Source organism: Arctopsyche grandis, chromosome 8 (assembly GCF_051622035.1).
Source record: "Arctopsyche grandis isolate Sample6627 chromosome 8, ASM5162203v2, whole genome shotgun sequence".
NCBI classification, from domain to species: domain Eukaryota; kingdom Metazoa; phylum Arthropoda; class Insecta; order Trichoptera; family Hydropsychidae; genus Arctopsyche; species Arctopsyche grandis.
In genome coordinates this window covers 10,366,005-10,378,943 of record NC_135362.1, presented here as the reverse complement: position 1 = coordinate 10,378,943, position 12,939 = coordinate 10,366,005, and the positions used below count along the sequence as shown (strand labels likewise).

Genomic DNA, 12,939 nt, shown 5'->3' with positions numbered 1-12,939 from the left:
ACGGACGGGGCCAGCTTCCCGTTGCTGAACTGCGTAATTGCCGGACGGGGTCGTTGTTCTACAAACGCGGCTCCTGAGCACGTGCCAAACGATAAGAGACTCTAAAACGTGGTCCAATAAGGTAGATAATCCCTCTTGTGCTGGGGAGACTCTGCGGGTGTGCAACAAATTTACCAGCATTGATCACCAGCGGTAATCCGACGAAAGAAAAAAGGGTCAAAGGAAAGGGGGAAAGATTTGGACGTCCAAAATAAAGTCCAAATGTTGTGCTTTTTACGACTTTCGTGAAAATATATTATCTGCCATTTATTATATATGTACAAACTGTCACAGGAATGACTAGGATATTACGAATACTACCATCCAAATGCTTTAAATCCTGATCAAACCTTAAAACAAGATGCTGGGTAAAAATAATGTTACAAAATATGTATGTACCGTAAAAAAATTATCATAGCCAACATACATAACTAGTGAATAGCCCGATGAAATATCATCGCATGGGTATAAACCTAAAAAAAAATCCGGAACCGGAACCGTTATTTTCGTAGAATCTCATAGATAGTTTTCAATTCTTTATTTGGAATAATTTTCAATTCTTAAAGTTAACGTTAACAAAATGTTAATTAAAGTTAACAAAATGTAATATTTTCCGATTATACACAAACGGTCATTGATCTCGTAACGTTGAATATTATTATTACACATAACAAATTACGTGCATATACATATGATGTGTATTTACAACACGTATTCTGGGCGAGGATATGGCGTACGGCGCGGGCTCGTGAGAACATTTCGTTTGGATCGGAGGGTCCGAGGTTCGATTCCCGGCGCCCGCGGTGAATGAAATCAATTTTTTTTCTCGAATATCGTCAAAATATAAATAATTTAAATTTAAATTTAATTAAAAATAAATCTATAAAAAAAATGGTTCAAAACCTCGCTAAATAAAATTATTAAAATTACGTATTTTTATATGGCGAGAAGGAATATTTCAATTAATGTTTAAAAAAAAAAGGCAAAATGAAGAATTGGATTTGGCGTGATGTACGTGACCATTAGCTCAATTTAGACCTATATTCAGGCTATTTGGGGTGATCGGTTCGAGTCGCGACAAAGTCGTCTCGTCGAAAAATGAATTTATCGATTTTTATCGATTCATTCATTATGTTCGGCGAGAGTTAGGACACACACACACACACAGATTACCGTCTTTATATATATGATAAGTGATTTATCACAATGAATCAGAATGATACATATATTATTCTCTCAGTATCGTCTAGAAATATCCGATGTTTTATTCATCAATAGCCATAACTAAACTATACTTGTATCCAAAACACAGAAGGAAATTTCATCTCGACCTTAAATGGGTGCTAAAAATATTGAACCAAGTGATATAAAGAAACTAGATAGTATAGTTTACTGCCTATCTATTTCAACATAAACATCAAATTTGAGATAAAATAAATATTTGACGAGCTTTGAGAATGCTTCGAGCCATTCTACACATGAAAACATCGGGGTAATGTAATATTACAACATAAAGTAATTAAAACATCGATTATAATCACACTAGTGCAGCTCAGTTACACCCAACGCGTAATTTACATTAGATAATGTGAAGCAATTAACTAATTGAATAAACTTTGGAACGTACCCTTCTTCGTTCTCGTCCGGCTCGTTCTCCGCATCAGACATCTTGGCGAGAATATACTGCGCGGGTATTTTGACTGATTTCCTCTAGACTGGAAGTGAAAAAATGACGTCGAAAGACGTCACTCAATACCCAAACTCTCTTCTCAAACAAGACCTTTGTCCAAATTCAAATTCGTCGAAACAAAGAGGGACAGCGTGAGCAAGCAACAAGCGTACAACGCGAAACGCTGTTGATTTTATACTAAAAGTAAGTGGAGGAGGTCGCCTGTCCACAACCCTTAAAAGCAACCCCTCCCCTTAAACCCAGCTACCCACTGTTGCTGGCAACGGAAACATGCAACGTCGATTGATTGTTATCGAAGCAAATGTAAAATATTCCGCGAGCACACACACACCCGACTGATTGACCCATTTCGACGCAAATCCTTCTTTAAAAAAAGGAAAAATGGAAAAACGTGACCTAAATTAACTAATACCTACCCCCAATATAAACACCCACGCACTACATATGACGATTTGACGACAAATAACATTCGGTTTACTTTTCTTTGTTAGTCGCAGTATATGGGTCGCGTTCACATCACTTTCGATTCGAATCGGTATGACTACTTTGGAAATATTTATTCTTATTAAAATGAGCTTGTTCGACACATATTTACCGAATTTCTCATGAATAATTCAACAAGGTCATCGATTCTATAATGAGCCGACAGAAACACAAAATATGCACTGTTTCATGAATAATTTCCCCGTGTGATACGGTCGATAATCACCTGTACGTTCAATTTAATATACGGTCTAATTATCCTTCTGTGTCAGTTTATGGAAACTTTTGGCTATTTTTTATTTTAATCTTTAATTTACTCTTCTTCTTCTTTTTATTTACTCTTCTTCAGATTAGGTTTTTTAATCTATTAAAAAACTTAATCTGAAGAAGAGTTTAAAAAATTCACCCTTTAATAGATTTTATGTAAAGTTGCAAAGACAAACATACATATATTACGAGAAGCTTAATTTGCTATCCAAACATTTACCTTTTAGATTTACTGTTACTGCAGGATGTTTCCAAAAATATGGTGAACATTTTCTATATTAATGAAGTAATCAAAATTGAAAAATGATAAAAAAAATCATGTAATGGAATAAAAAAACTACAGAGAACAAAAAGATGTCTACGGAATAGCTGTAATTTCAGCTTTTTTTAAATACAGGTTTCTACGTACATATGTATGTATCTATTTATACATATGCACGTACGTTTCTACGTATGTATTAATTTATACTACGTATATATTCTACTATGTACATATGTAGATTTATTTTGACCAAAACGATTTTCCTAATTACGATTTCAAATGTTATATACATATATATATATTTTTTTTATTACAGGGTAACCCATTTATACATTATAAATACAATTATATTTATACAATATCATAGGCGACATCTAACAGTGAATTTTTGAGTTTGCAGGTGGGTAGCATAACCATACTAATAAACAAATTCGAGATGCTAGAAACTGAAATTTGCGAGAAACGGAGATAGGTTGCCAATTTTTCGGAACCGTTTCAACAATGAAATCAAATAAATTGGCAAACTCCGATAGGAAACGATCGACCTGGAGTCACATACTATCCAAGGTTTGACCAACAAAACCGTGCCAGGGAATGAACATTATAAGCCTTAAAGACTAACCCCTGAGCTATGTTGTTAGTTTAATAATCTGCATAATCAATAAATAGCATTACATGTATAAAACACTCTCCTAAGATCATCACAAAATAGCATGCAAATCTAAATACATACAAATGGTAAAAAATATCCTCCACTTTTCAACTACACCAACATTATATGATTCAATTTTCATTCTTAAAAAAGCAATCTTTCACTATTTCGTTTTTAATATATGTATGTATATGTAATTACATTTTGCTATGTAATAAAAAATAAATTTATAAGCATCAAAAGCTATTATTAATCTTACGTACAATAAAATGTATATTGCTCTTTATTGCTACCATTTCCATTCCCTACTTTATTATTAAATTTCTCATTATGAAATATAAATTCCATCGAATGCGAAGGGGGGTGGATCCCCCATGGCCTATCCAACCTCTCTTTTATACATAAAACACGAACACAATTTTATTTCATAGATTGATCCACATGCATATAGCAATATACGTACGCACATACATTTATATATGTACATACATACATATCTCATTTGCATATCCCAACCAATACAATCCACCGCTAAACGTTGACGTGAGCTTTAATCACAAATATTTTGAATTGCGTGCCACGAATCAGATCCACCATATATCTAAATCACACGACAAACATATAATCCCACTAAACGATACTTTATCTACAACATAAGCATGTATATTCATGCGCAATTTGAATGCGATCGAGCTAGAGCTGAACAATAGGAAATGGAACTTCTTCGATGTATGAAAATCGATGAAACTTCACTATGCGATAGCAAAGTTTTGCATTTTAAAGTTATTCCTTATGGTGTTTCTCGTATTTTCCACAATCTCTACAGCCTCTAAGGGGTCGTCAACCTGTGGAGTTAGAGCTCAAAATTGCATGGTTCAACGTATTTTTCATCTCAAGATACGGTCGTAAATGGTACTCTAACTTTTTATCGACGGATTTTTTATCACCAAACTTTTCACGGCGAATGATTTTACATAACGCAATGATGATTTATATACTAACTTAAGAACATATGTTTATCGATTTACTACTGGTAAAAAACATATATCCATGATATATGTATATGTACATATATATACTTATTATCCGTAATTGCTATTTAATTTCAATTCGATACAACATAGATATATTTATTTAATATACTATTTTAATTATTTACGTGAAGGTCGTAAAGGGTCTCGACAGTGTCTTATCTACATACAAATGGAGCGAGTCGTTTTTAAGGTCAGGATTTACATCTTAGGCAGATACTAGATCCTGGGAGCTTAACGTCCCTGTTTTATCTGTGACGAGTTAGTAAGACTGCTGAATTATATAATAGGTAGATTTACACGAGCGACGTGTTATAGGTCGTTTAAGCCGATGTTAATTATAATTTCTGGCATAGAAATTTTACGTATATTATAACTAATATCAGTATCATTACTCTACATTAAAATAATAGATAATAAACACATTTCAATATACGTAAAACAGCCGATGTAGAAATGTCCTTTTTATTCACATATGTATGGTAAAATAGCTCACATGTTTCCCAAAAAAATAACATTATAATATTATAAAAATAGTCGGGTGTCATGCCGAAGCTCATATTTTTTAATCGCACACATCAAACGTGAAAAATCGATGTGACATGAAAAGAACGTCAATTCACTATTGCGCCAAATTGCGCGCATGAATTGTGTGCATGTGCACAATTTACTTCCGGTTTTATAGCAAATTTAGACCTTTTTATGGTCTCGTTAAAAATTTTACGCGAGGAACACACCGCTCGACTTTTACCATCGAGTCGTTTCTGTTTTTTTTTTTTTACTGTATCGCTCTCGTACCTACCCTTTTCAAATTGGCCACTTTACTTGAATATTTCATTCAAAAATTTTTCAGAACCTCGTCTTTCGTTTCCTCTCCGCTTAACCCAAAACTTCCACCAAATACGAAAACGTTTTCTTCAAGCACAAGCTCATACATATGTACATACATACATACATGTGATTGAAAAAGACAATAAATATTGACAGCCAACATTAAATTCGACTTTTGTATAACAGTTAGAAAAAACTGCATGAAATTTTATGATATAACAAATATGATCCGAGCTAAATATTCGAAATTTCATCATAACAAAGAAATAAAACAAAGCGAATTTGATACAAAACATGTAGATTATTGTTAGAGCGACATTCAACAGAATTTACATAACTACATAAATCTCAAACTATGTAGTTCAAATCTTTCATATACAGACTATAACCACCTATATACATATACATACATACATGTATAAACCTTCACTGTATTTTCACAGCACACTTCAACTCCACCTGACCCAATTTATCAAATTCGTAATTAAACGTCGATCAAAAATGCACACACACACACACACGTAAAATATATTTATGTCCCAACGCTAAGTAATATGGGGTCACAGTTTATTTTAGAAATTTTCTCCTCGCTGAAGACTATCCTATGCTTTCACGAGAGGGAGCTTGAGAGTGCTCGTACGGTCGAGGGTGAAATACCCCGCGCGCTACATAAATGTCGTTATCCGTTCGAGTAAATGTTTGTTTACTTTTTAGCGCTCTCCGAAGACCAGCCGCTTGCTTTTCTGATGAAAGAAAATGGCTGAAAGGAACGCCGGAAAGAGGTGTAAAATAAGAAGAGAGTACCGGCCCGAATCGTGTAACATGCTGTAAGTACAGACAACGGCACGTGCTCTAGTACCGACAATATAAAATTGCACTTTATCGCCGAGAGCTACATACAATCGCAAAAAAAATGATAAATATGTTTAATTTTTTAACTAATATTAAGCGGATATTTTTTCTGTTATATCATTACTACAAATTTGAAAATATTCATTAATTTGTATGTAAGTACATATAATATATGTATGTACATACATATGAGCCGTTATATTCAAAAGTGGCGAAAGTCCAATTTTCAGTTTCAAAAACACTATTTCTGTTTGACATAATTCAAAAATTGCTATCACTTATTTTAATTCAATATGTCCAGAATCTCGGAAAAGCAGAATAAACGTATTACAGGCCACCAGTATTTTTAAATATCCTTAATCGCGAAACATTATATTTAATGTTTTGCAAAATATTTCTTGAAATGAAGAAAAGTGGAAATGTACAATATATGAGCCGTTATATTTGAGAGTGGACCATGCCACTCTCAAATATAACGGCTCATATATTGATACAATCTTATATAATATTTGTCTAAGGTGTGCGTGCGTGCATGTGTACGAAGTACTCGCTGTTAACACCGTATATCGTATATCGTGGAAAGAGACGTGGCATATCACTTCATTCACATGATCGGCCGACAAAAACAAAAGAATTAATTAAAAATAAGATGTTTTTTACAAAAAAATTAATTAAATTTTAAATTATTAATTCCGTTGATCCGAATTGCGATATTTTACCGAGTGCACAATTATGTGCACAAAGGCCACTATTATAAAATAATTATATAATGCAAATTCGCATGTTTGTAATTTATATACACTTAATATATAAATTAATATAATGTATAATGGAAAGATTGAAATGGCAACGAGTGCGTCATGTAAATAGCTACATATGTAGAAGAACGAACGATAGATGGACGAAAGAAGTGTTCTAACGATACCCGAGAAAATATAAAGGGGGGCAAAGGGGAGATAAGTAGATGAATTTATAAAAATAGTGTGAAAAGAGATGGATGAGAGTTGCATATAAATAAACAATTTCGAGATGCTTTCTAGCATTCGACCTTCTGGTCGAATTTGCAAGAAATCGAAAGGAGGAAGAAGATGGCAATTTATTGAATCCCTCACAACAATTAAGTTAGATTCCTGCCGGGATATGAACCTACGACCTCTCAACTGGTAAACATTGGCTCTACTAATGAGCTACGCTGTTGCTATCGTATAGGCATATACATATTATGCATATATATGTTTGTAACTAACAATAAAGGATCGAAGCCAATCGGTGCATGATCAAGTTGGGCTGTATTTTCTATATTATATACATATGTAATAATAGAAAATAAACAATATCTGAAGGTAAGCGAAAATATAATAGGCAACACACTGTTCTTCTGATATCAATACTTATATCAATATCCTTTTTTTTCCTTTAAATTTGATCTAATATTGAAATGAATCCTATTTCATTTAATTCTACTTAATTTTAAGCGAAATTCTAAGTTCAAAATATTGTAAAATTTTTAAATTGTAAATAAAATTAGCCGATCTATTAAAACGTAATTTGACGCGTTATTACTTAACCCAATTTAACCCTAATGGAACAAATATAATACAATTTTAAATCATCAATATTCAAAACCGTGCAATGTACATACGAAGTACATAATTTAAAAAAAAAGCAAAAGACTACATAAATGTATCAGATTAACCAATTATAAACGAACAGTACATATACCATAGATGTACACGATAGAACCACAATATAATCAAAATCAACACATCGTACAAGTAACCACGTATCACACAAAAAACAACTACAAACTCCAGGAATACTATTGTTTACTATGTCGTAACACAGACCACGTTTCGAGCTATTATTAACCCATCGATCGCATAGAAACGCACTTCAAAAACTAACTTCATTCCATTCAAAACACATTCGAACCATCAATATTTCATACTCATGTACGTGTAAACATACACACACACACACACACACCCACGACGAGAGGAATTTGCCCAATCAAAGGACCCCCAGCCGTGAACGAGGAAGAAAGTTGCAACGTTAACGAGCCACGTACAAGGACCCTAGCTGACAGGAGGGTGGAAATTGGGTCACAAAGCCTCCCATACACACACACACACACACACACTCAGAGATAGCACCCTCTACAAACTGCAGACTGGTTGCGAATATATGTGCTTGTGCAATCTGTCTCTCGAGTTTTCCCCCCTGCTGTTGTGTCTCTAATTCGAGAGGATATCACGCAGTGAAGATTGGCCTCGGTGCATTTGTCTACGTGCACATGTACAACATACCATAGTTTCGCTGTTCACTTGTGATCTACGAGTACTTCAACATATCTGTGTATATAGAAGTGTTCTAAATTGATGCTAGATGTTTTTTTTTTTCACGTAGGAAAGGTTCAAAGGGACCGTTTTAGATTCCGATCACGTATTGCCAAGTCGACCCCTCTCTCTAACAACTTTCCTTCATATCTTCTTCAGAAGAGACATTTCCACACGTCAACGCTTACACTCCACTTTAAATTTTATTCTTCCTTAAATCACAATTATGTCTTACTTTTGCGTAATATTACACATTTTGCGTAAGCAAATGTGTAGTGTACAAAACTTTTCAAACAGTTCACTAGCTGTTCTAATTAAAACTTAGGACTGTAATTATAACTATGTATATTTGTTTTATGAATATTTAATCCACCAAACTTTATCGAAACTCACATAAATTATGAAAGTACGTCAGTTTGTCTCAACACAGTATTTTATCTTGGTGGGAAATTTGCCACGAAAATATCTCTAGAATGACATTTTAATATTATTACATTGTATGTATATAAACACCCATATTTTGATTTACGCAAAAAATCAGAAAACCATTCAATAATACAACTGTGTACATACTCGTATGTAGAACGTCTAAATGTGTAAAAAACCGAATAGAAAGAATGAATAGAAGAAACATATTTACATACATATGTAAAAATAAATTCATCAAATATATGTAGCATATTTTTCTCCTTGGAAAAAAACAATTTCATAAAAGATAAAAAGGAAATTTTTAAATCAATATGAAATTTCTAATTGAAAAAATAAATTTCGCATCCTCTCGAACAAAATTCCTACGGGCAAAGATTTCACTTTTTTCCCTCTTTCGAAATATCCTATAGAGAAAAGCTATAATGGCCACTAAATTATTGGATTTCCCCGGCTACCGGAATTTTCCAAGAGATGAGTTTTCATCCGATCGTACATCCGGCCGTAAAACTCCAGAGACTCTAAAGCTCAAACAACATAACACCACAATAAAAAAATCAACGTAAAAATTTACAAAGCACATTAACAAAAAAACGGGAGAAACTACCCCACGACAATATTGAAGAACACCGATCAGCGCACCACAGACACGCACGATCTATCCAAACTCACATATTAAATCATCATCATCATTTATAGCCATGCACCATCCACTGCTAGATGAAAGCCTTTTCAACATACTTCCAATTGTTTCTGTTTTGCACAACTTTCATCCATCTCATCCCACACATTTTCCTAATTTCATCTACCCATCTTCCTTTTACTAATGCGCCACAATGGCACAAGAAAACTAGAAAAAATACATAAAAACGAAATTAAAAAAGCAAAAGCAGAAAAATATGATGAAAAAAACAAAAGAAAAAATAATATATAAAAATGAACATGAAATAAGGAAAAAATTAAATAAAATACACAATAAAAATATCAAATAACGGAATACATAGTAGAGTATGTTTTGCATCCACAGCCAGCACCAATATATAAGAACCAACCGTGAATACAAAACATCCTTGCGAGGCCCAAATGTAAGAAAGAACATCAAAATTCCGTAATTCATCGCATCATATCAATAATGATGATGATGATGAGTGCAGGCTACCATACAAATATATTAAAATAACATATGTACGTTCACTGAGATGGAAAATATCACATTCAGGTTCGGCAGCAACGATTTCATTAAGAAGTCGGATAGCTCTAGGAATAGGAGCCATCCGATAAAACACTGTGCGGACAGCATTTTCTCATTCGCTAGCGAGTAACTTGTATCATGAGAATCCCACACAGTCGCATTATACTCATGCTTGCTTCACAAGCAAGTGGAAAAACAAGCGAGAAGACAAAGGGTTGGAGAATAATCTTGCATATCTCAAGACAAATCCGAGTCGACGAAAGGAAACGTCAACAACAGTTTTGATGTGGTTGAGAAAGGTGAGTTGTCAATCAAAAGTGATACCCAAATCTAGCATACCATTCCACACGCTTTAACAAGACGGATCCAATGGAATATCCGTGAATCTGCACGCCCATAACTTATTTCAAGCATACAGTGTTCCATACTTCTTTGAGTACGTTGGACTGTGTGCAGATATGTAAATACATGACTAGATGGCAGGCAGAAAAATATGCAATAAGCCGAGGAGATACCCGGTACAAAATGTTAACTTTAAAATGTACATGCACCATATGGAAGAGCGCACTGCAAAATGTGCACAGCAAACACATACCATGCTCAAGAATGAAGTTTACTTTAAATTACTCCCATTGTCATAAATACGCACGCATTAATCAAAATTATTCGGGTCGTGTACGAAGTTCATAACAAAACAATCGAAATTCACATATCGCCTACCGCCTAGTGATATGAATTGAACGTATATGTAGTACCTACAATTTATGCATACGTATGTATGTACATTGGTACTATATAATAATACACACATACGTACTCCGAAAAGCACTCGGATATCCTACGCCCGAAAATCTCCTAAGATAATAAAGATATTATACATATACATTTAATATTATATGAAGTATGACAGTTGGCGATGTTGTAGGGTAAGGGCGTGGTCCTCGGGGGAGTCCCGGGGTACCCGGGTACCCGGGCACGCTCGCCTCACCCACTGGCCCGCATTCCCTGAAAACAATTTCCTCGCTTTTCCAAACCACCCCAGAACGACCCCCTCAATTCCACCTTCAACCCCCTCGCTCCCCCCTTTCCACCCCTCTCACGTACAGGACGTTCGGGACGAATTTCAATACGCGAATATAGCCCGAGCTCATTTTCACTCTTAAAAAACAATTCATCTTTCGCGACACCGCCACGGAACGAATCGATTTTTAGTGTTGGGAGTGGGGGGGGGGGGCAGGTAGTAGTAGTAGTAGTAGTAGTAGTAATAGTAGTACCATGTGTAGCTGAGATCTGTTTTAACGTTTAAATTTGTTTATGTAGCCGTTCGCTGCGTGGGAAGTGCACTCCCCTTCGTACCGATGAAGCGTGATGCTAGTCAGGCGGAAAGGGCACTTATTATGTAAATAAACACGCTGCTGTTGAGCCGAGGGAGACTTCCTTGGATGACAGCTGCCGATGCACCCTGGTGTGCTACTGAATACATACATACTACATATGCACTGGAGATATTTCGAAAAGTGCTCGAATTTATATATGTATGTATGTATAAATAGGTATAATAAAACGATGCGGCTCGTCTAAGTAAATGTACGTAAACAAAATTTTATGAAAATGATATTAAAAACCGTGTTTTTGTTTGCGTGCAGTAAACGATGTATTTTACGGTACAATAAAGTATGTGTTTATCTTCTCACAGGACGTAAACGATCATGTGCATGATTTGTAGCTTGTCAACTGCCCTCTCGAATAAGCATGCGATAACGATCTACTTACATATTTATTTTATTTTACATATATACCAGGAAGGCCTTACAGGAAAATCCCAATGCGCCTTCCTGGCCAATTACAAATACAAATGCAGCATTTTTTTATTATAAGTCGTTGAATTGCGAGACACTGAAAAAACTCGCAAATTAACGAGACATCTATGAATTGTACATAAATTTTTATTGTACATCCATCAAATTTCAAATAGCGGTGACATAGTAGGTAGGAAGGATTTTTAGCCAATTTTTTTTTCCGGGAACCGTTTCAACAATGAAATCAGAGAAAATTGGCAAACTCTGATAGGAAACGATCAACCTGGAGTCACAAATCCAGGTCTGACCAACAGCATACTCTGAAAAATTCATTTTCATTCAGGGATAGAACCCGGCACCTTCTTGACGGTAAACAGAAGCTTAACGTCCGAGCTATGCTGCTGGCTATATGTATATGTATGTAACTTTTTAAGCTTGAACGTCCTTCGCGTACCTGATGTTTATTTTTCAATGATTAATTATATGCAGCTAGTGTTCCAACTTCTCTTGATCATATGTTCATCTCCCTATCCATACAAAACGGGACGTTTAAGTTCTCAATTTCTTCCCTCCACTATAGGTTTATACCACGTAATAGGGTTGACGATATAGTGAAGACGTGTGGCTCAATTATTTTGAATTTGCTTATAACTTTTAATTCTCATCTACGTAACTTAGGAAACCTAATGTGTTGTTTATTATTCGAGATGTTAAATGTTAACCAGCATATGTAAGTCAATTAATGCTTTCGATTGTATGGTCACGGGTTCTATCCTTGGCCAAGTTATCTCATTTCATTGGAAACGGTTCCAACAAATTGGCAATCCTGTCTTATTTCTCGCAAAATTTGAGTCTGCAGCATCTCATAATTTGTTTATATTCAAAAATGCTGCAAAAATAGTAACTTGGCACAATATAGAAAAATTAAGACGATAACACGAAGTAATTAATTCAGGATATTATAAATTCTACGATCATAGTTTCCTTAAAAATAAGACGTAAAGGTAATTGGTAAACAATTTAGTTAAGTAACGACCTCAAATTTTTTCCTAGTGATCATTCATATTATGTTATGTATA

At 34.6% G+C, this 12,939-nt stretch overlaps 1 protein-coding gene across 4 annotated transcripts in view; it reads right to left on the bottom strand.

Moving 5' to 3' along the window:
- Positions 1-12,939, bottom strand: part of nemy (cytochrome b561 family member no extended memory) — a 95,397-nt gene that overhangs the window by 75,681 nt on the left and 6,777 nt on the right. Inside the window, exon 2 of one of the 4 annotated variants that reach the window (XM_077436809.1) lies at positions 8,414-8,430. The exons of the other annotated variants lie outside the window; for them this stretch is intronic. Coding sequence (XP_077292935.1) covers positions 8,414-8,430 — 17 coding nt within the window. The remainder of the gene's footprint in view (positions 1-8,413; positions 8,431-12,939) is intronic. 4 annotated transcript variants of the gene reach the window in all.